At 42.6% G+C, this 27,985-nt stretch overlaps 1 protein-coding gene across 1 annotated transcript; it reads left to right on the top strand.

Annotated features, from left to right (window-relative positions):
* The first annotated feature begins 468 nt into the window (after positions 1-468).
* On the top strand, positions 469-27,549 carry LOC119739120 (deleted in malignant brain tumors 1 protein-like). Its single transcript, XM_038213948.1, has 19 exons — positions 469-839; positions 3,619-3,942; positions 4,975-5,301; positions 5,753-6,070; positions 6,953-7,279; positions 7,597-7,920; positions 8,371-8,685; positions 9,118-9,444; positions 10,047-10,211; positions 11,956-12,108; positions 12,815-12,933; positions 13,336-13,855; positions 19,191-19,352; positions 22,095-22,418; positions 23,112-23,453; positions 23,899-24,210; positions 25,433-25,759; positions 26,074-26,397; positions 26,755-27,549. Exons 1-19 carry the CDS (start codon positions 770-772, stop codon positions 27,318-27,320), a joined length of 5,646 nt encoding a protein of 1,881 aa, XP_038069876.1. The 5' UTR covers positions 469-769; the 3' UTR covers positions 27,321-27,549.
* Positions 27,550-27,985: the final 436 nt, after the last annotated feature.

The following is a 27,985-nucleotide window of genomic DNA, read 5'->3' as shown; positions in this document are numbered from 1 at the left end:
TAGCCCAGAATTGGTTGGATCATGGAGGTAGAATTACCTTTATTGGTTGAATACTTTAGGGGATGGTTGGATTACCTTCGGGGGATTGGTTGGATGTAGGGGGATTGGTTGGATTAACTTTAGTTTTATGGAATTACCTTTAGGGGATTGATTGGTGACCTTTAGAGAATTAATTTGTGACCTGATTAATTGGTGGCCTGTAGGGGATTAATTGGTTAGATTACATTCAGGGATTGGTTGGATTACCTTCGGGGATTGGTTGGATTACCTTTGGGGATTTGTTGGCTTACCTTCATAAGATTGGATGGATTACATTTTGTGGATTTGGTTGGATTACCTATAGGGGATTGGTTTAAAGATTACCTTTACCTTTAGATTGGTTGCAAGATTACTAGGTTGGATTACCTTCTGTGGATTGGTTGTTTTACCTATGATGATATTACCATGGCTGGAGGTAGGAAACACCAGAAACATGATCATATCGGATTGGATGCATGGATAACCTAAAGTGGATCCAATAGATGGGGCGGATTAGCTATAGACGGATGCATGATTGGGTTGTGATTACCAACATCTGTAGTGCATTTTATTAAAACGGTCAAAGGTTAGACAGCAAATAAGGGTGTGTGTGATGTGATACTTGAACTTCAGTCCGTGCTGATATAAAGCACAATCAAGCTTCGCCGCGCCACAGCCGGCAACATTCTTGTATTGCACCAGAAAGGTTTGCAGCATTTGCAGTGCAGTCAGTAGTGACAACGTTAAGTGCATGGCCATCATGAAGTTGGTAGCGTTTGTATGCATTTTGACTGCTGTCATCGTGGATGTGTGGGGACAGGGTTAGTAGTCACGCTATATAAATTATTAAGTTAGTCTCTTTATGAATATTCTACTAAAAAAGTACTATATTAACAGTTGTTGATGTTGCTGATTCCATATGCACATATTATTTGATACTTCTACTTTCTGATTGTGCATTTGGTTTCTATTCCCGTTGATTTGGATCATCACACAATGATATTCAAAGCACATGTGATGACATTCTGTTTTTTGAGACGAGCAATATGGCGGCTCTTTTTAAGGATATTTTTTTCTAAGAGTACAAATACCAATATGTAGTACTGGGATTTTCCTTGAATACGAGCAAAATACCTGCAGTGGCATAGCATGCTGAACATTCCAATCCCTTAAATTCTCATTAAGTTCACTTTTGTTTTGTTAAAGTCTGCTTTCATTTTGCTGTCGAACTATAGGCATTAACAAATGCAGAGGCCTCCCAAACAGAAGAAAATTGATTCTTTTCCTGCATGTACCACAGGAATTTTGGAGGGTAAATTCTTTAGGGAAAACAGCAAGCTAGAAAAGTACAAGTACATTCTCATGAGTACCAGTACGAGTACCAAAGAAATGTACTCAAGTACAAGTACACTTTTGACACCCTTCCAATCATTTCAGCAATATTGGATTCTATAGTTGCATTTCTTTGGAGACTGCCTCGATTTACAGCTACTTTACCACAAAAAATCTTATCATACATGTACCTCCTTGTGATTCTTCATGTGACATATCACATGACTAGGAGATTGACAGTGCATTAAAGCGAAACTAAAACTTAAATCCAAAATTTGGGACTTTATTCCCCTGCTATTTCCGTGTTGGTACTGACGCACATTGCATTAAAAGAATTATCTTGTGGATGTGCGTCAACACGTTAATTAACCAGGGCAGACTCCAAAATATTGGAGTCAAGTGTCTGATAATGAGTATTCCATGTTTACTTTCAGATAACCGACCAAGAACCATTAATTGTCCGATGGCCTTATAAATCCATGACTCCTAGCTCTTACGTATACAGCCAGTGTTATACGTGTACTTTCAAGTTAGAAGCGATCAGTTTTGTCTTACTTTTTGTTTATAAGTAACTAAATTACTCAAAATCTTAATTGGGATATACATTACAACAGACCTGTACAACTTTTTGCCTAGAGTAGTGGATACCAGTATTGGAGTACGATCGAGTACTCATACTCATACTCGAGTACAACTACTCGACTATCAGTACTCCAAAAAAATGGACTTGGCCCGTACTCGATTCTTCGTACTCGAATTTTGCACGGACTCGACGGTTTGGTACTCGGTACTCGACCCCAGTACTCGGGAGCACACATCGATTACATTTCTTTTTAATCAATTTTAATCGATTCCATTGCTCAACCTGGAACGCAATGAAAGCACGATGGCTCGGTTGCAGTCTGTATTACAGCTTAGTCTAGTTCCCCCTCCCCAATGTTACTGCATTTGAAGTCGTAGCACTGGAGGATGCATGAATCAGGAACCAGCCAAGCTCATGCTTTTTATGTTCGCTCGTCGCTTCACAGTTTTCAATATGTAACAAACAACCAGCAATTTAAGCCTCGTTTTTTGGTTGGTTTTGTTAATTTTGGCTTTTTTGTGAAAAAGTTCCCACAATACTGTGCCAACACTTCAGGTGTCTACCCAGCTATCCATGATTTCTCTTCTTTCTTTTTTAAGAAAAAACTGCCGATTCACTCACTGATTTGATGAATTTTGTTTTATTTTTTTATTTTTACATTGTTTACACTAATAAATGTTGTTCAGAACAGATGTTAAAAAAGAGTGGATTGCATGTTGTGTTTGTTTTATTTTATTAACTTTATTTATTAACTTTTGTGGGTACTTTTTTGGTATTGTACTCGGACTCGGATTTAGGTTCTTGGACTCGGCCCAGTACTCGGCCTTGAATGTACTCGCACTCGGTGCTTTGGACTCGCACTCGTAACAGTGTACTTGGACTCAGCCCTGGGTCCCTAAAGTACTCAGAGTATACTCTGTACTCGGCTTTGAGGACTGGACTCCAACACTGGACTGGATTTTGAGAAAGATTATGAGGCATTTAAGTCTTTGGTGTTTTTTTTATGGGGGGGGGGTGCCGTAGGGAGGGGTGTCTGTGTTATTGGATTTTGTTGTTTAGTCACGAAAAACAAATTTCAAAGTAGAACAGAGAAATTGACTGGAGTGAGATTTGAACCTGTAAACTTTTCGCTAGTTTTGTGCGCACAAAGTTTGACCACTTCCTTAGACCATGCTTCTGAGGAAGGTCACCGTGGGCATGGTGGAGTCAGGTTGGCGTAGCGGTACTTTCCTCGCCTTCCACCACTGTGACCCGGGTTCGAATCCCGCCTGGGCCAATATGTGGATTGGGTTTTCAGTCCCTGCCTGATTCCGTGGGTTTTCCCTAGAATATTCTTCTGAGCTTTTCCTCCCACCTCTAAAACTGTAAATTCTTCTCATTGTCTTCTCTCCACAGGTTTCTTCAGGCTTGCGAGCTACAGTGGGGCGCTTTTGAGGAATCCTTGGTTTCATAAATGATTAATATAATAATAAAAAAAAATGCATCATGTGTGGCCGGGGCGTTATAGGTACAGCTCTGCAGCCAGTACCTGAGCGACACTAGCATGACTAGTGGGGCTAGCTAACACTGTGTGTGTGACAAGACAACATGTCCATAATCATGCTATATTCAAGAAGCACCGTCTCCATTTCATTTAGGCCTATGTCAGTTAATTTCTTCTTATTCATTTATTTGTTTTATTTTAGATGACTATGATGTACGTCTTGTGAATGGTGGCAGCGCTCTAGAGGGTAGGGTGGAGATATACCTGTACGGATCATGGTGGACAGTGTGTGATGCCTCGTGGGATCTCAATGATGGCACCGTTGTTTGCCGGCAACTGGGTTATGGCATTGCATCATCGGTTCCTAGATCGGCATTCTTTGGCCCAGGTAAAGGGAAGATACTGAACGTGGACTGCCAAGGGTTTGAAGAAGTCTTATCTGGAGGCTGTAAGTTTACAAATAGCAGTGCGGATCTTTGCAATCACAATGACGATGGCGGGGTCATCTGCACTGGAGAAACCACCGGTAGGTCATATCTTTGTTTTCATGGAACTAAATTGCACATAGCACATGAGTGTTACGTTCAGTTCAAAAAGCATTTATTTCTAGAAGCCATTCTCAGCTATGGGCTCCGTGCACAAGTACTTCTCAACAGCGAGAGAGGGGGGAGTAGACGTAATTTGAGACCACTTGGACTGACACTGGAACGCATTACTGACGACGCCCGACACTCACGCGAAGACGCTCTGCTTTGTGCACATTCAGATAACCATACATGCATACTTCACGCCAGCGCGTGCGAACCATAGGCACATGCGGTGTGTCCCTCGTCCATGGGGCAATCCGGTTCGTTAGTGACTTCGTCATAATTATGTAAACGCGCTCGGGAAATCCGGTGGCAGCCATTTTTTTGCGGGACGTGTCACCACGCACAAATCGCACTCGGGTAGTATGCACGCACCCCGGGCTACTCCGACCAATGAGGAATACCAAAATGCGCGTGCGCCTTGTGTTTATAAGAACAAAGACAGTATAATTGAGTGTGACACCACCGCATTAAAAGCTTCTAATTCTGGTGGCTTCTAATTCTGGTCTTGTTTGCGCACACATGCACCAAGGGCGGATCCAGGGGGGGGCCAAAGGGGGCCATGGCCCCCCCCAAAACGAAACCAATTTTTTTTTTTTTTTAATGTGACATCGCAATAAAGGCAGGCAATGAGTACACCACCATCTTTTCCTCAAAAAAATTGGTTAAAGTGGTCAGAAATTGCCTCAGATCGCACCACAGAGCATCTAGAATCCAAAAATTTTTCGGGGCCCTCGCGGGCCCCGAACCCCACGCCGTAATTTTTTAGACCCACTTTTTTGGGGGACCACAAATTTTTTTGGCCCCCCCCAAAATTGTGTTCTGGATCCGCCCTTGACATGCACATGCCCATACAGTACAGTGACAGATCAAACGTGCAAATCTACTCGTATGGAAACAACTGTAGCTTACATCTGTTTTAAAGGTTCTAAATAAAACTTTCATTTACCTGTTTAAAACTGCCACTTTAGGTCAATTACGTCTAGTGGGTGGTCGCACCCCTCTGGAGGGTCAGGTGCAGGTCAACGTCAGCAATACTTGGGGAACAATCTGCAATGAATATTGGAGCCTGGATGATGCCACAGTCGTGTGCAGGCAGCTGGGATATGGTGTACCCTTGGCAGTTGTTCCCAGCTCTTATTTTGGCATGGGTGATTACCATTTGCTTTTTGCTGTGGTTGCCTGCACTGGGAAGGAGGAACGCCTGCTGGATTGCCTGCTGAACTACGTACATTCAGGGGGCGACTCCTGCCATTCTCCTACTGCTGGGGTCATCTGTACTGGAAACAATTACACAGGTATGCTCGATCCTCCATCATCTGCACAGATAACACTTTGCATGCGCGCACGTTAATTGGCAAAACGCAAATTAAAGATGAGTGTGTCAAATGGGATCGCGTAGCTTTAGAGGGTCTGACGATAACCATACGTACTCTGACTGTCTAAACGTTGATGGAGTCGATGAGAAAAATATCTCAAAATTTAAGATGCACATATCGTGTCAATCCGAAGATATGTTCTCAGCAAGTGATTTTGATCTATTTGAAAGCGATATTAAATACTAAGCACCATGACCATGCTTTCTGGGTAAATGATAATGCCAAAATCACAATGATGATCGTTTCAAAATGTCACCAAAGGTTTGATCATGGTGATCAGACCTTCTTGTACTGAACGTTGAATAAAATAATGGAACAAAAATATCTAACAATGTGGTTTCTTTTCTTGTATCCAATCATAATGACACAGGTCAGATACGTCTTGTAAACGGTACCAATACCTTAAAAGGTCGAGTGGAGGTAGGCCTATCTGCTAATAACGAGACTCAGTGGGGAACAGTCTGCAGCGATATCTGGGATTTCCACGATGCTATAGTTGTCTGTTCGCAGTTGGGCTTTAAGGCTGAGGAATCATATTATAAGCTTGGTCAAGGCGACGAGGACGTAGCATTGCATGGCGTCTCATGTGCAGGGCTAGAGAACAGCTTACTGGAATGTCCACGGAACGCCAACATCAGCTGCACTCGTACCCAGTCCTATACCCCCTGGGTTACCTGTGCACTCCCAGGTAGGTTAGATACCAGTCATGCAATGTACATTGCATAACAGCTCGACCGATAAGCCGGTTATTATTATATTCAGTATAGACTTGAAATGGAGTCTGTGATTGGCTAGGCTTAGTTCGCCTACCGCGTACCAGCGCAGCATGGACAGATACAACATACCGTCCCAGGGTATACGTGTAGCATGCGGTATGGCTTGTTGGGACGCTTTGTGCATCCTCAGTCCCAACATGCATGTTGATTAATACCAATTACTTTAAATAATCTCATCTCAACTGATATGAATATGCATTACACATTACAATAATTACGTGTGTCGGTACGTATTCTGTGTGTCTTCTCACGTCTTCTCAAAATCTTTCACGTGGTAGCACCGCAAACTCTCACTACACTACCGCCGTAAAACAAATCTTATTCAAGTCTATCCGGTTCATAGTAAAAACGTCATACACGCGCGCACACGTACCCTGATTACTAGCGCCCATTGGCTGCAAACGCTCGAGCTGCGTTAACTTCCGGTTCCAATCGTGCAGAAAGTGCTGGAGGTGACGTCACACTAACGAACCGGATGTACTACAGGCAATTTAGCTACTCCGGCAAACTAGTCCACCACAGGGTGTTTCATTATGTAGCTTGTCTACCACACACCTTAGTGTAGAAAAGACTCAACGTGAGAAAAAGACCACATGTTTATGTTTTAGAAATCATCCTCCCTAAACTATACCCCGTCGATTATTATGCCATGAAATGTGTGGAATTTAGCAGATTCACTAGCCAAGTGAACTAGCTATGCATGTGAACTTTCCTCTGAATGTACCAGCATCGTGCTCATTTTTTTGTCAGTTTGGGACGTTTAAACTAAAGCATACTCTTGGTGTTTTTTTTAGACGAACATGACTTACGGTTGCGCTATGGTACCAACCATCTAGAGGGCAGGGTTGAGGTTTACGAAAATGGTACTTGGGGAACAGTCTGTGATGATGGATGGGACATCACAGATGCTACCGTGGCTTGTTGGCAGCTAGGTTACGGCAAGGCAACCTCAGCCCCCGGATCGGGATACTTTGGCCATGGCCAGGGCATCGGGAACATCACGATAGCTTTAGGCAATGTTGGCTGCAAGGGGACAGAAAACAGCCTACATGATTGCCAACGCGGGAGCACCAAATACTGTACACATGATGAGGACGCTGGGGTTTTTTGTTCTCGACCAGGTATGGCCCAAGTAAGATGGATTGGAGGTTGAATGTCTCACCTGACAGAAAGAGTTGATGAAGATGTTGTAATGACTGATCAAAGAGGTTGAATATATCATGATTAGTGAAAAGACAAGAGTCACGTTGTTCACTCGCAACGTCTGTTTATATTATGCTGAACAGGGACTTGTATTTGACAAGAAAGCTGTCACATTAATGCACCAGTTGTTGTCCGCTTGGCTAAACCTAATTACTCTTTAAGGGTGATTATAATCAAATCAAATTGGCTTACACATACACTTTGATTGAGTTCACAGTGTCTGACTTTTTTTCAGGTGTTTTTGACATACGGCTTATCAATGGTAGCAACTCTATGGAAGGCCGCGTAGAGGTTTATGACAATGGTCGTTGGGGCACGGTCTGTGATCATAGTTGGGATATGGATGATGCAAGCGTGGTGTGTCGGCAGCTGGGCTTCAAACAGGCTACTGCAGCTCCAGGGTCGGCACACTTCGGACAGGGCAGCGGGTACGTCATCCTAGGTAATGTTGCCTGTAGAGGAACGGAGAGCAGGCTGGGTTACTGTCCGAGGGACATGAATCCCATCTGTCAACATGACCAAGATGCTGGCGTTGTCTGTAGTAACGTCGATCCACCAGGTAGGTATTCAGTTGAACCTCGCAGAGAAAGTCATCGCAAGTCTCCACAAGTCCATCACAAGTCATCAAGGGTCAATTACAAGTCTATCACAAGTCAATTACAATCATCCGGTCTCAAGTCAAATGACGAAGGCTTTTCTTTGTCATTGTTCTACCCCTGTTGTGAACTGTTCCGACTTGTGATTGGCATGCGACTATCTTGTCACTCGATGACAGCTCTGCAATTACCTCGAAAGGGTCTGATTTGCGTCTCGCTTTATGACGGTAGCAGATGCGCCTGAATCCAAAGGGGCATAGGAACAGAATTGGAAATTACCCGAAAACGAAAGTTAATGAAAAAACATTACCTAAAGTGAAGGAGATTGTTTTTATAAGACATAAGGAAAATACAAAAAGAGCAAATGATCTTAATATACTGGTAACGACTTTCTTCTTTGCTTTCTTTCTCAGAGGAATATGACGTACGTCTTAGGGGTGCCGGCGCCGATGATGAGGGTCGTGTGGAGGTGTACGTGAACGGAGCTTGGGGAACAGTCTGCGATGATGGATGGGACATCGCCGATGCTACAGTTGTGTGCCGACAGCTGGGTTTTACAAAGGCTAAGTCAGCCGTTAGCTCTGCGGCTTTCGGCCAGGGCACCGGGAATATAGTTTTCGATAATGTTGCTTGTAAAGGCACAGAAAACCGTTTACATGACTGTCCGTATTTTATCACCAACGACTGCAGCCACTCTGAAGATGCTGGCGTCATCTGCAAATCACTAGGTTACTATCCTATCTACAACGTTTTCACTCCTTGGGTATTGGCGACTAATAGCTTGTATTAAAGACTCTGTCAACGTACACTGTACGATCAAAGGAGTCCAGGAAATGAACATCTCAAAACCGTGAGAAACAAATTCCAAAAAAAATCTCAAAACTTACCAGTGTGAATCAGCTGAAACTCACTGTACCGTTTGAGTGTCATGTGCAGTCTTCATTTTACCACAAATTGGTTAAGTAAACTCTTAAGATATCACATAGATTATATAATCAGAATAAATTTTGATCGTATCGGTCAGTTTGGTTCAGTCAATTCGGTCAGTTGGTTCAGTCAGTCAGTTTAGTCAGTCGGTTCGGTCAGTCTGGTCTGCGTGGATTAAGACCAATTAGGGAAACAGCTTTATGACGGTTTCCCTTCATTTTTTTTTTTTATAGAGCTATATGACGTACGTCTAGTGAGTGGTAGCAACGCTATGAAAGGCCGGGTGGAGGTGTACGTAGGCGGTTCTTGGGGAACAGTCTGCGATGACCAATGGGGCATCAACGATGGTACAGTGGTGTGTTGGCAGCTTGGCTACTCTAAGGCCATCTTAGCCCCTGGATCGGCGTACTTTGGCCGGGGCAGCGGGGATATAGCTATGACAGAGGTGACCTGTACAGGGTCTGAAAGCACCTTGGACAGCTGTCATTGGAGTTCTTTTGTGGGTTCTTGCAGTCATTATGAAGATGCTGGCGTCATCTGCGGTGAAGAGGAAATGGCTGGTATGTCCAATTGTTTTCATGGGATTACTTTGCACTTCACAAAAGTCAACACTCATTGGAGGGGTCGTAATTGTGAATCCAATCGTCTTATGATAACGCCATTCATATCGTCACTGTTTTCACGAAGTGGAAAATTGAGTCTTTCACTGTCTGAACAAACATTCGAGAAAATTTTGTTTAAAGTTGGTCTTTTTTCATTTAACAATTTGAAACGTAAAGATGCATAAAATATGCAAGATTTAGGTATCAGAGAAAAGAAGAGATTCTAATCTTCCTAAATGTAGCAAACTTTAAGTAAAATAGGTGATTAGTTTTGCAGAATTAATCAATTAAGAGAAGTGGCTGTTCATGAAAACGAAAAAACCACCAATTAGCAAATTGGCCCCTCTGGCTGTGAAATTTGCCCCTTCGTGAAAATGCTAGAGTCAGTACGCGCAGATTTGCCCTACTGCGGTCTGAGTCAATGCATGTTGTGTACAGTACGCGCAGATATAGCTCTTCTGCACGTGGGCCCTAAAATACACCCCTTCGTGCTAATACGCTTTGTGCTAATACGCGACTGGAAGGGAAATAATGCGTACACTTTGGGTCTACTTTTACAGAAGAAGGATCTGTGCGACTTGTGGATGGTAGTACACAGTATGAAGGGCGCGTGGAGATATATCTGAATGGTCGATGGGGGACAGTTTGTGATCGGTCGGGTTGGGATAACGACGCGGCTGATGTTGTCTGCAAACAACTTGGTTTTGGAGATGCAGCAACATATTGTGAGTATTAATGATAAAACACACAAACCTTTCCTTTGGATTCCTTCCCCAAAGTCACCGTTGGTTTGAGTCTTGACGGAACAACCCGTCATATTTATTGGTTTGTAACTCCTAACATCAACATTTAGTAACTGCAAACTTAAGCCGTGTCCGCACTGGACTTTCTTTTTTGGAAGGTTTTACCGAGACGATGGTAAAATGAGAAATGGTCAAATGTGACCACTGTCCGCACTTGGACTTTCGACACGGGAAAATTTACCCAGACCGCGTGGGAGAAGTAACCGAGCTGTCACAGTGTCAGTATAATGACTCACCGTACACAGAAAACAAATTGCCGATCACATTTTCAGCCGCCGTTACGCACAGCAATATTACACACGCCATTTGCATGCACAACATAATCGTTTACACGATGTTATTTCATCTTGACACGCTAAATCTTGACGAAAAGGCCTATAATTCTGACGCATTTGTGATGCACTTTGTCAAAGCCATGCTGCTGTACGATGTTCCGTGCGGCACCAGTGCCATCAGTGTTCGTTGGTTCCCATCGCATGCTTACAGAATCGAAGCTATGATGTGGGCCAGGAACCAGTGACTACGGCCTACGCACGGTACTGGACCATGATGTTCTGTGCATGACTACAGTAGCGTATCAGGACGAATTTGGATCGTAGAAAATAACATACATCGGTGGAGAAAGAGAATTTCCGCAAATTAATTCTCAGAACGTGATCTCTCTTCTCTGTGTATGTATTTGTCCGTTGAAATATATATTTTAACGAGATTTTACCGCTCGGACTTGATGATACACCGCAGCGTGTTTCTACAAAATGTTCGGCCACTGCACGTGCGGGTTCGTGCGGTCTCTGTATGCATAACAGGGCACTCGGGCAGGATGTACGCTTTCCTGAGCTGCTTTTTACGACTCGCACTGGACTTATCGTCTCGGGAAAAGTGACCTGATCAGTTTTCCTGGGCGCGTGGGAAGTTTTCCTGGGCAGCAGTTGGCCAGTAAAAGTAACCGCTGGACTCAGGAAAATTAACCGAGAGGAAAACGTCCTAGGCTGTCCGCACTGGACTTAAAATGGGAAAAGTACCCATAGTCTCGGTTAGTTTGACCAAAAAAAGTCCAGTGCGGACAGGGCTTTAGTCATAACCTATATACGTAAAGCTGCCAGCAGCGGAGTCTGTGTGCAGAAAGCATGAACCACCAGAGGAAGAGTTGTGCAAGTGGGGTAGCACCTATTTTGATCCGGGTATTGGGATGGCGTTTCGATCAAAGCATCGTGTCAGCTCAGCCGGTCATTCAGAGGCTGGGGCGAGTCTATTTCTATGTTCGGCAAACTTTAATTCCGCCAACCCCGTTTCTATGATTTTTAGTCAGCGATAGGACCAATATTTCTGAAGATTTCTCCAGCGCTTTTAGTTACGTGTGCTTTGGGCTGAACTTAAGTTTCTTTGCTAGAAATAATAATCACAGATCCCTCACTGCCGCACCTAACCATCAAAGGGTTGTAGTGACCTTTAACTTCTCTGGTCAAGCGCTCGAGTCCAGCAGTCTCTTGGTAATCGCTGCAATCATCCGCTGTCTGCTGGAGCATTGTAAGCCGAGGGTGACCGCGAGGCCCTCTCACACGCTTATTGTTATATTAGAAAAGTAAATCAGGCTTCATGTTTGAAGGAAGGTGAGTGTTCCTTCTTCACACTGACGCATGCTGTCTTTTCCTTCCCTGAATTTTAGTGTATACCAAAGTGGGAACTGGTGCCATTTTGATTGACTCTGTTTTCTGCAATGGGAGAGAGAGTCAGTTGAAGGATTGCTCGTACGACACGTCAGTAAGTTCCTTCTGTATCCACTCAGACGATGCTGGAGCAAAATGCTATGCAACTGGATGTAAGTAGGACAGAGATGTAGAATGGATATGTACTCATGCATTGCGCATGAAGACAATCTTGGCCCATTTCTCAAGTAGGAAAGAATTTTCAATGTCTAAGAGTAAAATATTTCAGTTGACCTGGCGTCAGATGTCACGAGACAAATGACGCGCTTGCTCTTTTCTATTTTTTGTGCAAGCGAGATTTGTTTGTTGTGAAGTGGTGTATTATCAATCAATTATTTCAATCCCCATCCTGCATCCTCATAGACCTGATTCAGGAAGACGCCATTTTTTACTGTGTTTCCCGAATCTTTTTTATAAATTGTAGACTATTGAATGGGATGGTGCCAAACTATTTGATAATTGGAGTGCATTCTGTAAGCCTTCTGTTTTTTTAATTTGGCTTAAATCATTTGGGTATGTTTAATCACAGATGCAAAATTATTCATATCATCACAGCAGACTGGCATAACTTGGTATTATGAACTTTACTTCATTGCTTTAATATTTAATATTTCAATTTAATATGGAAGACTTGTGAATAAAGTATAGGCTCTTACTTTCACACGTTTACTCTGCTTAATGCATGATAATATTCTCATTTTTTTTTGTGAGCTGAGATATGCACAAAGTCAAAGACACATTTTTTAATGATAACAAAATGTTGCCTGTAACACCCGACTTTACCTGAAAGATCCGTTTGTCCTATCTTTCCATTTGTAGCTCTGTCTGGTGTTGCAGTTGCCTTCATTGTGTTTGGATCAGTATTAGCAGCTGGCTTTCTCGGCCTTTTAGCCATCAACTGTTGGCGCTTCTTGTCCAGACGTTCCCGCGCTCCGCAGGTAAATGTTTCTTCCTCTTTCAACATTCTGAACTTTGACCTCTGATGAACAGTTACCTCCGACCAATTTTGTTCTTTTTGGGGGGTATTTCTTTGAATTGTAGTCGAGTCCGTAATCAAATTAAAATTGAGCTGCAAAGTTTAAAGTTTGAGAAAGGGCTGAACTGCAGTGATCATTAGATTGTAGTGGTTTTCTTTTAGAATGACACTAGTGTTTGAAAACTCAGAAACCATGATCAAAAGTCTTTCAAGCGTTGTACCACAAACCACGCGTTATTTCAGCAGACTTGGTCATTTTCCTGTTTCTGCGAACGTTTGCCTTAAGCCACTGTTCGAAAACGATAAAAAAAATTCTGCAAGCAGGAAAAAACATTGGTGTAAATTGTCTTTTTTTTTCGGACAGAGTGTGAGTGGAGGTCAGATGACCGGTGATGGAATGAGAGCGACGCTTGTCCACGCAGTGTATGACCCTCATACAGATGACCTGCCTCCCCAGTGTAGTGACGTCATCGGTCACCCATCGGACCGTCTCCAGGCCAATCCTAGTGGTCCGTACCTCACCACTCCCAATCCATCATATCCCTCGGGCCAAGCCTATCCAGCCACCCTGCAATATCCTCCAGGCCAGAATCTTACTGGTCAGCAGAATCTTACTGGTCAGCAGAATCTTACTGGCCAGCAGAATCTTACTGGCCAGCAGAATCTTACTGGCCAGCAGAAACTTACTGGCCAGCAGAATCTTACTGGCCAGCAGAATCTTACTGGCCAGCAGAATCTTACTGGCCAGCAGAATCTTACTGGTCAGCTAAACCCTGCTGGTCAGCTAAACCCTGCAGGCCAGCAAACTTACCCTGGCGAACAAAACCCAGCTGACCAGCAAGAGCCTACTGCCCAAACCTCTGACCAATCCACTTTAAAGGAATAAACTTCTCTATCAAACATCAATGCTGGCCCCTTAATCCATGGACCCACACCAGTTTACATGTCAGATCAGTCATCCAACAATACAGACCGTCATGCAGCTTTAATTCAGCCTCAACACTACAGCTGATTGTCCCCTGGAAGCATCACTCATGGGGGGATCGTTCATTCTCACACGCCGCTCCCAAACTCTGGAACAATCTTCCACTTGAATTATGACAAGTGTTCTTCATTGCAATCATTCAAATCATCCCTTAAGACATATTCACCTCACGTTTTTTCAGTTTGTTTAATTTTGCTGTATAAATCATAACTGTTTATTGATGTATGATGAGCCATGAGCATCTCACTTGGGGGATACTGGCGCTATATAAATGTTAATTGTTATTATTATTATTGTCATTTAATCAGCACCCATTGCCTTACCAAATCACCCTCGAATCCAGTTTCGTCATAAACATTAAGGTAATAAGCAACTGTATTTAGGGCTTTATTCTTGACTGAGGGCACTGTTTTGGGTATACATACAAATGACGTGTATCCAAGGTAGTTGGCGCAAGTTAAACATGATGCTAAAAGTATTTTTTTAAAAGTTACAATTGTACAATTTTTATTTAGATTAATATAAAGGTACTAAATAAACTACGAAAATTAACATGATTTTTTAACTACATCCATAATTTTGGGGAGGCTGTTTTGTGGCTTTTTTATGGTACATTCTTTTCACAAGTTTCATTACTAATCAATTCTAAAATATACTAAACCAAAATTATCTGCACGCATGGATTCCTTTGTTTAAATTTCCTTATAATTTGCCGGCAGACAAATTTGGTTGGTGTTGTTCACTCCAATTATGTACAAAACATTGAAAATATCCTGGTCGAAATACAAGATTTTATGTAGATTATTTGCGATTTAATTATAGCCCAGAAAATTAATTTTGGACGCTTCATCTTGTTTTTTTTATTTGCTGAAATTCACTGCTTGTAACATTGCAATTTTCTTGGTATATATATAAACACTAGAAAAATGTTACTTTATGTTGTAAACAAAAACAGAAGTTGTAATTAGGAGATTAGAAAGCCAAAACTACCCCCTAAGAAGAATAGTCGATGCGGGATCTATGTTAATAATATAAAGTCAAAAAGAAAGTGACCCACATTTAAGATTAAAGTTTCCCCTCCGCCGAGTCAAGGCTCAAAAAGCAATTAAATTTGACACACCAACAAAGCATATGACAAACATGTTTTTCCACTCATTTGAAAAAAAAATATATTACTGAAACTGATCCATGTCATGAAACGTTATAAAAATATCACTAAAAGAATCCATTTTACCGCTGTCCATAGAATGCCATGGACGCTATGAATATAGAGCTCAGTACAAGAACCAGAGATCACACACACACACATTCAGATACAAATGAGATTTAAAAAAAAAAATTGTCAAGACTGAAATATTATTTTTAGTGTCAGATTTTGTGTTTTGAACGGGAAGAAATGTTCTTTTCTAAAATAATAGTAGTAATTTTTGTCTGTTTTCCTGTGCAATTTTCGTTCATTCATGAAGACAGGGAAAGGCACTTGTTTCATTGTATTTGAACGGTAAATGACCATTGGTGGACAGCTGAATTCTGTGACGTTTGTATTAAACTAGACATAACTTGTGAACGTAGTACGCAAATTACATGAAATTCTCACAGTTACTAGTCAATATGTACTTTATCCCTATGTTATTTTTATTAAATGGAGCGAGCCACATATTTGTTTTTATTTTTTTTTCTCATGTAGTCACCGTCTTTTTGACTCGCCCTGTAAAAAAAAAAACCTCCTGTAACGGGATAGTTCCAAGCGACGTTCTGTGAAAAGAGAATTCACTGACTGATTTTCAAGCATATTTACCACATGAATTGTGAAATCAAAGATGATATTTCTAAAAAAGCAGGATGCCATTTTCTTTCTTCGCATGGCTTAAATAAATTCTATATTATTGTTAGGCCAAAAAAAAAATAAGTCGGTGTCTGGTCAGCGCGCGCGTCGATTTTAATCATGCGCGTCAATCTTTTTTTCCCCAAAATGTTCTGCGGTAGCTCAAACAGCGCCCTCTATTGCCGCACCTGCTCAATTTTTTTTTACCAAAAAGCACCAAGGAATGGGAAATTGCACCAAGGCAAATGATCGAGAGCACCAAGGCAAATTATGGAGGACACCAATGTACATGAGGACACCAAAAAAGCAAAATAGTACCCCACCTTGTCTATCAATCCAAGCTTGAAGAAAAAAAAAAAAGCAAAAAAAAAAAAAAGCATTATTTAGTTCATGACCTCATGTTTGTATGGCCAGCCGGCGTAATTTTTATTCCTAGGAGGGTTAGGGGCAATGTCATGAATAAGTCATGTTTATCCATGAGAACGGACAATGACATCAACAGCATTGTTGTTAGTTTACTCAACTAGTTACAATACATTAAAGCATTTTAAAGAACGGTTGTCGTTGAGCTACCACACAGTAGCCTAGTGGATAGCGAGATGAGCTATGGATACAAAGATCCCTGGTTCGAATCCACGTCGTCGCTGCTCATTTTCATCAGCTATTTTTCTTCTCCAAATTTATCACTGAGATAATTTTAAATTAAGGGGAAAATAGACAAGAACTTAAGTCTTGCAATGATTCAAAGGAAAAACTGAATTATTCATGACATTGCCCCTAACCCTCCTAGAAAAAAAATTACGCGGCCAGCCGCGCCACGCGCCCGACAAACGTCATAAACTATGATGCATATTCATTATCTTGCCTAAGCATGCCCGCATAATGCATACATTACAACGCGGCCGCCATTTTGAAATCGCATGGAGGACATTTTCAGGGTGATATTTGTGGAAGATGATGACTGAAAGTCGTCTTTTGGCCAGATTGATGAAAATATTGGGACCAAAGAACATTTTTTTCAAAAAGGTATGAGTCCCTCTACGACTAAGAACCTTAACTTTGGATATTTCTGTCCTGGACGAGAAGTAGTCCGAGTAACTTGGACCATGCTTGGACCCAACTTATCGCCTTTTTTAACATTTGGACATCGCCAGACCATGTCCAAATGTTAAAAAAGGCGATAAGTTGGGTCCAAGTTACTCGGACTAGACGAGAAGATAATCTTGATCAAAATCTGTAGCAAAATCGCTACATCAGAGTGAAAAAAAATTCAGTCTGTGGGGAAGCATTGAGCGTCTGGCCGTACTACAGAGCTTGCGATAGTAAAAAGTACGGCCAGACGCAGTCGGGCTAGTTGTTTCCCATCATGCCTTGCACGATCTCAACCCTTGCACGATTTCAACCCCTGGAATTGTGTATTTAAATGTGTCAAAATATGGCACATTATAATTAGGCTGCAGTTTATCCGTGTTACGTGCTCGAGGTAATTTTTTTAAACAATGTCACTTGAATTTGTGGATTAGTTGAGCCAAAAGCATAATGTTTGAGATCCGGAACTAGAAAAATGACTGTAATGTGTAATACCATTACCTAGCCCAGGTTGGACGAAGTCTTCATTGCAATACGACTAACGTAGGGAGGAAAGGGAGTCCACCAGGGCTATACCATTACCATAACCAGTAAAGGCTATTTCTACACGGTGAACATTAATTATTGGACTTTGCTCCATAAAATTGTCCATCAGTGTCGTTCAACTTACCTCTAAAAGATTGCTTGGGGAAAGCGAAATAAAACCTGAAATGTGCTACCGTAATAAATCTTTAGCTCTCCCAAAACGAGTATGCCCGCAGATGAAAATGTGAAATTGTTTTATGAAGCTGCAAAAAAACCGCGCGAGCTCAACATGCCAAAACAAGTTTGTGACGTCATCATGTGCGCTGCCGCCCTGGCCCAACCTCGTCCCCAGGGTGTCGAGCAGTACGCGCCCACCACTACCTGCTCTCTCATTTACTATTGGAAACGCGGTTGGAAATGAAGTAAGCACTGGGGACGAGGTTGGCCCTGGCCCTGTAAAAAATACTAGACTCCGGGTACCGTACCTACGGTGGCCCACAACTGTCACGGCAAAAGCAAACACTTACACTTTACAGTCGAGTCGCGCGCCGTGCCTCAACTGCATGCACGCGTGCAAATGTCACACACGTGACACGTGTTCAGTGTGAGCCACGTGCGCAGTCAGCCTGGGAGCGCTGCTTTGGTTGCCAAGTTTAGTTGGTCTTGGCATTTTAGCGCCATGGTCTTGGGAGATAAAATCCGTCCGTATGATCATGGAGCTATAAAACATGATCAATATGGGGTAAGTATCTATTTGCAAGATAGCTGACAATAAAAGCCATTTAAGGGGGCCTAGTGAGTTTGCTACTTTACAGTGATGAGTGACGCGCCTTGCATGCTTGTCCTTCAGTATAGTTCTAGCATGGAGGAATAAGCGATGAGCATGATGAACTGTAGCCCGAGTGCGTCTGGCCGTACAGTAGCCTACGTACTATCGCCTACTCTACAGCCAGACGCAGTCGGGCTATATGAACGGGAGTTACTCAAGCTAGAATTCATCCTGACTCCGGTGGACTCTGTGGCTGTGGACAAAGTACCCCTCAGATTGACTTGGATTACGGGATGTAGCATAATCTGGTGGCCCAGAATTGGTTGGATCATGGAGGTAGAATTACCTTTATTGGTTGAATACTTTAGGGGATGGTTGGATTACTTTCGGGGGATTGGTTGGATGCAGGGGGATTGGTTGGATTATCTTTACTTTTATGGATTGTTTGGATTACCTTTAGGGATTGATTAGTGACCTTTAGAGAATTAATTTGTGACCTGATTATTTGGTGGCCTGTAGGGGATTAATTGGTTAGATTACATTCAGGGATTGGTTGGATTACCTTCGGGGATTGGTTGGATTACCTTTGGGGATTTGTTGGCTTACCTTCATAGGATTGGATGGATTACATTTTGTGGATTTGGTTGGATTACCTATAGGGGATTGGTTTAAAGATTACCTTTACCTTTAGATTGGTTGCAAGATTACTAGGTTGGATTACCTTCTGTGGATTAATTGGTTTACCTTAGGATGATATTACCATGGCTCGAGGTAGGAAACACCAGAACCATCACCTTAATTACAATATCGAATATTGGTGTACAGTGGATTAAATGGATTGGGTACATGGATAATCTAGGCCTAAAGTGGATCCAATAGATGGGGCAGATTAGCTATAGACGGATGCATGATTGGGTTGTGATTACCAACATCTGTAGTGCATTTTATTAAAACGGTCAAAGGTTAGACAGCAAATAAGGGTGTGTGTGATGTGATACTTGAACTTCAGTCCGTGCTGATATAAAGCACAATCAAGCTACAGCCGGCAACATTCTTGTATTGCACCAGAAAGGTTTGCAGCATTTGCAGTGCAGTCAGTAGTGACAACGTTTAAGTGCATGGCCATCATGAAGTTGGTAGCGTTTGTATGCATTTTGACTGCTGTCGTCGTGGATGTGTGGGGACAGGGTTAGTAGTCACGCTATATAAATTATTAAGTTAGTCTCTTTATGAATATTCTACTAAAATAGTACTACATGTATATTAACAGTTGTTGATGTTGCTGATTCCATATGCACATATTATTTGATACTTCTACTTTCTGATTGTGCATTTGGTTTCTATTCCGTTGATTTGGATCGTCAAACAATGATTTTCAAAGCACATGTGATGACATTCTGTTTTATGAGACGAGCAATATGGCAGCTCTCTTTTTAAGGATATTCTTTTCTAAGAGTACAAATACCAATAATATGTAGTACCGGGATTTTCCTTGAATATGAGCAAAATACCTCAGTGCAGTGGCATAGCATGCTGAACATTCCCATCCCTTAAATTCTCATTAAGTTCAGTTCACTTTTGTTTTGTTAAAGTCTGCTTTTATTTTGCTGTCGAACTAGGCATTAACAAATGCAGAGGCCTCCCAAACAGAAGAAAATTGGTTCTTTCCCTGCATATACCACTGGAATTTTGGGGGTAAATTCTTGAGGGAAAACAGCAAGCTAGAGTAAGAGTACAAGTACATTCATACCAGTACGAGTACCAAAGAAATGTACTCAAGTACGAGTACACTACACTGATATTTGACGCCCTTCCAATCATTTCAGCAATATTGGATTCTATGGTTGCATTTCTCTTTAACTTGACTCTTTGGAGACAGCCTCGATTTACAGCTACTTTACCTCAAAAAAATCTTATCACACCTCCCTGTGATTCTTCATGTGACTGTTCGTGTGACATACATGTATCACATGACTAGGAGATTGACAGTGCATTAAAGCGAAACTAAACTGAAATCCAAAATTTTCCATTGGGACTTTATTCCCCTGCTATCTCCGTGTTGGTACTGACGCACATTGCATTAAAAGAATTTTCTTGTGGATGTGTGTCAACACGTTAATTAACCAGGGCAGACTCCAAAATATTGGAGTCAAGTGTCTGATAATGAGTATTCCATGTTTACTTTCAGATAATTGACCAAGAACCATTGATTGTCGGATAAATTTAGGGCCTTATAAATCCAAGACTCCTAGCTCTTACGTATACAGCCAGTGTTATACGTGTACTTTCATGTTAGAAGCGATCAGTTTTGTCTTACTTTTTGTTTATAAGCAACAAATTACTCAGAATCTTAATTGGGATACATTACAACAGACCTATATAACTGTTTGCCTAGTGGATACCAGTGTTGGAGTAAGCGTACTCATACTGGTACTCGAGCACAACTCGAGTACACACAAGTACGTGGCCTGTACTCGACTATCAGTACTCAAAAACAATTTGGGCTTGGCCCGTTCTCGATTCTTTGTACTCGAATTTTGCACGGACTGGACGGTTTGGTACTCGGTACTCGACCCCAGTACTCGGGAGTACACATCAATTTTAATCGATTCCATTGCTCAACCTGGAATGCAATGAAAGCACGATGGCGCGGTTACAGTCTGTATTACGGCTTAGTCTAGTTCCCGCCTCCCCAATGCTTCACAGTTTTTCAATATGTAACAAACAACCAGCAATTTAAGCCTCGTTTTTTGGTTGGTTTTGTTAATTTTGGCTTTTTTGTGAAAAGGTATCCACAATACTGTGCCAACACTTCAGGTGTCTACCCAGCTATCCATGATTTCTCTTGTTTTTCTTTTTTAAGAAAAAACTGCCAATTCATTCACTGATTTGATGAATTTGTTGTATTTTGTTTATTTTTACATTGTTTACACTAATAAATGTTGTTTATTACAGATGTTAAAAAAGAGTGGATTGCATGTTGTGTTTGTTTTTATTTTATTAACTTTATTTATTAACTTTTGTGGGTACTTTTTTGATATTGTACTCGGACTCGGATTTAGGTACTTGGACTCGGCCCAGTACTCGGCCTTGAATGTACTCGCACTCGTAACAGTGTACTTGGACTCAGCCCTGGGTCCCTAAAGTACTCAGAGTACTCTGTACTCGGCTTTGAGGACTCGACTCCAACACTGGACTGGATTTTGAGAAAGATTATGAGGCATTTAAGTCTTTGGTGTTTTTTTTATGGGGGGGGGGGTGCCGTAGGGAGGGGTGTCTGTGTTATTGGATTTCGTTGTTTACTCACGAAAAACAAATTTCAAAGTAGAACAGAGAAATTGACTGGAGTGAGATTTGAACCTGTAAACTTTTCGCATGTTTTGTGCGCACAAAGGTTGACCGCTTCCTCAGACCATGCTTCTGAGGAAGGCTACCATGGGCATGGTGGAGTCAGGTTGGCGTAGCGGTACTTTCCTCGCCTAGTCCATCGCTGTGACCCGGGTTCGAATCCCGCCTGGGCCAATATGTGGATTGGGTTTTCAGTCCCTGCCTGATTCCGTGGGTTTTCCCTAGAATATTCTTCTGAGCTTTTCCTCCCACCTCTAAAACTGTAAATTCTTCTCATTGTCTTCTCTCCACAGGTTTCTTCAGGCTTGCGAGCTACAGTGGGGCGCTTTTGAGGAATCCTTGGTTTCATAAATGATTAATATAATAATAAAAAAAATTCATCATGTGTGGCCGGGGCGTTATAGGTACAGCTCTGCAGCCAGTACCTGAGCGACACTAGCATGACTAGTGGGGCTAGCTAACACTGTGTGTGTGACAAGAGAACATGTCCATAATCATGCTATATTCAAGAAGCACTGTCTCCATTTCATTTAGGCCTATGTCAGTTAATTTCTTCTTATTCATTTATTTGTTTTATTTTAGACGACTATGATGTACGTCTTGTGAATGGTGGCAGCGCTCTAGAGGGTAGGGTGGAGATATACCGGTACGGATCATGGGGGACAGTGTGTGATGCCTCGTGGGATCTCAATGATGGCACCGTTGTTTGCCGGCAACTGGGTTATGGCATTGCATCATCGGTTCCTGGATCGGCATTCTTTGGCCCAGGTAAAGGGAATATACTGAACGTGGACTGCCAAGGGTTTGAAGAAGACTTATCTGGAGGCTGCAAGTTAACAAATAGTTTTGGGAATCTTTGCAACCACAATGATGATGGCGGGGTCATCTGCACTGGAGAAACCACCGGTAGGTCTATCGTTGTTTTCAACTATAAATTGCACATAGCACATGTATGAGTGTTCGTTCAGTTCAAAAAGCATTCATTTCCAGAAGCCATTCTCAGCTCCGTGCACAAGTACTTCTTAACAGCGAGAGAGGGGGAGTATGAGACCGCTTGGACTGACACTGGAACGCATTACTGACGACGCCTGACACTCGCGCGAAGACGCTCTACTTTGTGCACATTCAGATAACCATACATGCATACTTCACGCCATAAGCGTGCGAACCTGTAGGCACATGCGATGTACGTGTCTCGTCCACGGGGCAATCCGCGGTTCGTTATGACTTCGTCATAATTATGTAAACGCGCTCGGGAAATCCGGTGGCAGCCATTTTTTTGCAGGACGTGGCACCAGGCGCGATTCGCACTCGGGTAGTATACGCATGAACCGCGGGCTACTCCGACCAATGAGGAATACCAAAATGCGTGTGCGCCTTGTCTTCAAGAACAAAGACAGTAATTGAGTGTGACACCACCGCATTAAAAGCTTCTAGTAATTCTGGTGGCTTCTAATTCTGGTCTTGTTTGCGCACGCCCATACAGTACAGTGACAGATCGAACGTGCAACTCTACTCATATGGAAACAACTGTAGCTTACATCTGTTTTAAAGGTTCTAAATAAAACTTTCATTTGCCTCTTTAAATTGTCACTTTAGGTCAATTACGTCTAGTGGGTGGTCGCACCCCTCTGGAGGGTCTGGTGCAGGTCAACGTCAGCAATAATTGGGGAACAATCTGCAATGAATATTGGAGCCTGGATGATGCCACAGTCGTGTGCAGGCAGCTGGGGTATGGTGTACCCTTGGCAGTTGTTCCCGACTCTTATTTTGGCGTGGATTTTTTCGATGTGCTTTTTGCTGTGGTTGCCTGCACTGGGAAGGAGGAACGCCTGATGGATTGCCTGCTGAACTACGTACATGTAGGGAGCCCCTGGTCCTGCACGTCTCATCATATTGTTGTTAGTGCTGGGGTCATCTGTGCTGGAAACAATTACACAGGTATGCTCGATCCTCCATCATCTGCACAGATAACACTTTGCATGCGCGCACGTTGGCAAAATGCAAATTAAAGGTGAGTGCGTCAAATAGGATCGCGTAGCTTTAGAGGGTCTGACAATAATCATATGTACTCTGACTGTCTAAACGTTGATGGAGTCGATGAGAGAAATATCTCAAAATTTAAGATGCACATATCGTGTTAATCCGAAGATATGTTCTCAGCAAGTGATTTTGATCTATTTGAGAGAATATTGAATACTAAGCACCATGACCATGCTTTCTGGGTAAATGATAATGCCAAAATCACAATGATGATCGTTTCAAAATGTCACCAAAGGTTTGATCATGGTGATCAGACCTTCTTGTACTGAACATTGAATAAAATAATGAAAATAAATATTTAAAAATGTGGTTTCTTTTCTTGTATCCAATCATAATGACACAGGTCAGATACGTCTTGTAAACGGTACCAATACCTTAGAAGGTCGAGTGGAGGTAGGCGTATCTGCTAATAACGAGACTCAGTGGGGAACAGTCTGCAGCGATAGCTGGGATTTCCACGATGCTATAGTTGTCTGTTCGCAGTTGGGCTTTAAGGCTGAGGGATCATATTATAAGCTTGGTCAAGGCGACGAGGACGTAGCATTGCATGGCGTCTCATGTGCAGGGCTAGAGAACAGCTTACTGGAATGTCCACGGAACGCCAACACCAGCTGTACCCAGTCCCTTACCCCCTGGGTTACCTGTGCTCTCCCAGGTAGGTAAGAAGATACAATGCAATGTACATTGCATAACAGCTCGACCGGTAAGCCGGTTATTATTATATTCAGTATAGACTTGAAATGGAGTCTGTGATTTGCTAGGCTTAGTTCGCCTACCGCGTACCAGCGCAGCATGGACAGATATAGCCCCATAAATGTGGCCTATTTACTGGACTGCCTCCGTAAACATAGGCCACACATCCACATGTACAAAAATCGTGTCGACGGAGCCAAATTTTGATTTTCACATTTAGGCTTAGTTTGTAGGGTTTTTTTGCTTTAGAAGCATACTCACCCTCTTTATAGGCTAATCAGACTAAGTGCTGCCTTTTTCAGATGTATATTTTTCGTGAAATTTCCAGATTCATTTTTACACGTTTGCGTATCAAAATTTCAACATGAAATTTCACAAAAATTAGACATCTGAAAAAGGCAGCACTTTCTGATTAGCCTGTAAAGAGGGTGAGTATGCTTCTAAAGCAAAAAAAACCTACAAACTAAGCCTAAATGTGAAAATCAAAATTTGGCTCCGTCGACACGATTTTTGTACATGTGGATGTGTGGCCTATGTTTACGGAGGCAGTCCAGTAAATAGGCCACATTTATGGGGCTAGGACAGATACAACGTACCGTCCCAGGGTATACGTGTAGCATGCGGTATGGCTTGTGGGGACGCTTTGTGCGTCCTCAGTCCCAACATGCATGTTGATTAATACCAATTACTTTAAATAATCTCATCTCAACTGATATGAATATGCATTACACATTACAATAATTTACGTGTGTCGGTACGTATTCTGTGTGTCTTCTCACGTCTTCTCAAAAGAGGTTCTTCCACGTGGTAGCACTGCAAACCCTCACTACACTACCGCCGTAAAACAAATCTTATTCAAGTCTATGTACTGTAGGCAATTTAGCTGCTTCGGCAAACTAGTCCACCACAGGGTGTTTCCTTATGTAGCTTGTCTACCACACACCTTAGTGTAGAAAAGACTCAACGTGAGAAAAAGACCACATGCTTATGTTTTAGAAATCATCCTCCCTAAACTATACCCCCATCGATTATTTTGCCATGAAATGTGTGGAATTTAGCGGATTCACTAGCCAAGTGAACTAGCTATGCATGTGAACTTTCCTCTGAATGTACCAGCATCATGCTCATTTTTTTTCTTCAGTTTGGGACGTTTAAACTAAAGCATACTCTTGTTTTTTTTTTAGACGAACATGACTTACGGTTGCGCTACGGTACCAACCATCTAGAGGGCAGGGTTGAGGTATACGAAAACGGTACTTGGGGAACAGTCTGTGATGATGGATGGGACATCACAGATGCTACCGTGGTGTGTTGGCAGCTAGGTTACGGCCAGGCAACCTCAGCCCCCGGATCGGGATACTTTGGCCAGGGCCAGGGCATCGGGAACATCACGATAGCTTTTGGCAATGTTGGCTGCAAGGGGACAGAAAACAGCCTACATGATTGCCAACGCGGGAGCACCAAATTCTGTACACATGATGAGGACGCTGGGGTTTTTTGTTCTCGACCAGGTATGGCCAAAGTAAGAAGGATTGGAGGTTGAATGTCTCACCTGACAGAAAGAGTTGATGATGATGTAATGACTGATCAAAGAGGTTGAATATATCATGATTAGTGAAAAGACAAAAGTCACGTTGTTCACTCGCAACGTCTGTTTATATTATGCTGAACAGGGACTTGTATTTGACAAGAAAGCTGTCACATTAATGCACCAGTTGTTGTCCGCTTGGCTAAACCTAATTACTCTTTAAGGGTGATTATAATCAAATCAAATTGGCTTACACATACACTTTGATTGAGTTCACAGTGTCTGACTTTTTTTCAGGTGATTTTGACATACGGCTTATCAATGGTAGCAACTCTATGGAAGGCCGCGTAGAGGTTTATGTCAATGGTCGTTGGGGCACGGTCTGTGATCATAGTTGGGATATGGATGATGCAAGCGTGGTGTGTCGGCAGCTGGGCTTCAAACAGGCTACTGCAGCTCCAGGGTCGGCACACTTTGGACAGGGCAGCGGGTACGTCACCCTAGGTAATGTTGCCTGTAGTGGAACGGAGAGCAGGCTGGGTTACTGTCCGAGGGACATGAATCCCATCTGTCAACATGACCAAGATGCTGGCGTTGTCTGTAGTAACATCGATCCACCAGGTAGGTATAGTTGAACTTCGCACAGAAAGTCATCGCAAGTCTCCACAAGTCCATCACAAGTCATCAAGGGTCAATCACAAGTCCATCACAAGTCGATCACAATCATCCGGTCTCAAGTCAAGTGACGAATTATTAATAAGCGGAAAAGTGACAAAGGCTTTTCTTTGTCATTGTTCTACCCCTGTTGTGAACTGCTCTGACTTGTGATTGGCATGCGACTATCTTGTCACTCGATGACAGCTCTGCAATTACCTCGAAAGGGTCTAATTTGCGTCTCGCTTTATGACGGTAGCAGATGCGCCTGAATCCAAAGGCACATAGGAACAGAATTGGAAATTACCCGAAAACGATAGTTAATAAAAAAAACATTACCTAAAGTGAAGAAGATTGTTTTTTTAGACATAAGGAAAATACAAAAAGAGGAATATGACGTACGTCTTAGGGGTGCCGGCACCGATGAAGAGGGTCGTGTGGAGGTGTACGTGAACGGAGCATGGGGAACAGTCTGCGATGATGGATGGGACATCGCCGATGCTACAGTTGTGTGCCGACAGCTGGGTTTTACAAAGGCTAAGTCAGCCGTTAGCTCTGTTTTCGGCCAGGGCACTGAGAAAATAGTTTTCGATAATGTTGCTTGTAAAGGCACAGAAAACCGTTTACATGACTGTCCGTTAGATACCACCACCGACTGCAGCCACGCTGAAGATGCTGGCATCATCTGCAAATCACTAGGTTACTATCCTATCTACAAAGTTTCACTCCTTGGGTATTGGCGACTAATAGCTTGTATTAAAGACTCTGTCAACGTACACTGTACGATCGACGGAGTCCAGGAAATAAACATCTCAAAACCGAAAAAAAAATCTGAAAAAAATCTCAAAACTAACCAGTGTGAATCCGCTGAAGCTCACTGTACCATTTGAGTGTCATGTGCAATCTTCATTTTACCACAAATTGGTTAAGTAAACTCTTAAGATATCACATAGATTATATAATCAGAATAAATGTTGATCGTATCGGTCAGTTTGGTTCAGTCGGTTCGGTCAGTTGGTTCAGTCAGTCAGTTTAGTCAGTCGGTTCGGTCAGTCTGGTCTGCCTGGATTAAGACCAATTTGGGAAACAGCTTTATGACGGTTTCCCTTCATTTTTTTTTTTTAGAGCTATATGATGTACATCTAGTGAGTGGTAGTAACGCTATGGAAGGCCGGGTGGAGGTGTACGTAGGCGGTTCTTGGGAAACAGTCTGCGATGACCAATGGGGCATCAACGATGCTACGGTGGTGTGTTGGCAGCTTGGCTACTCTAAGGCCATCTCAGCCCCTGGATCGGCGTACTTTGGCCGGGGCAGCGGGGAGATAGCTATGACAGAGGTGGCCTGCACAGGGTCTGAAAGCACCCTGGACAGCTGTCATTGGAGTTCTTCTGTGGGTTCTTGCAGTCATTATGAAGACGCTGGCGTCATCTGCGGTGAAGAGGAAATGGCTGGTATGTCCAATTGTTTTCATGGGATTACTTTGCACTTCACCAAAAAAAAGAAGTCAACACTCATTGGAGGGGTCGTAATTGTGAATCTGATCGTCTTATGATG

Source organism: Patiria miniata, unplaced genomic scaffold (genome assembly GCF_015706575.1).
Source record: "Patiria miniata isolate m_02_andy unplaced genomic scaffold, ASM1570657v1 HiC_scaffold_30, whole genome shotgun sequence".
Taxonomy (NCBI): Eukaryota; Metazoa; Echinodermata; class Asteroidea; order Valvatida; family Asterinidae; genus Patiria; species Patiria miniata.
The sequence above is the reverse complement of the archived record's forward strand: the minus strand, read 5'-3'. Positions and strand labels throughout refer to the sequence as shown.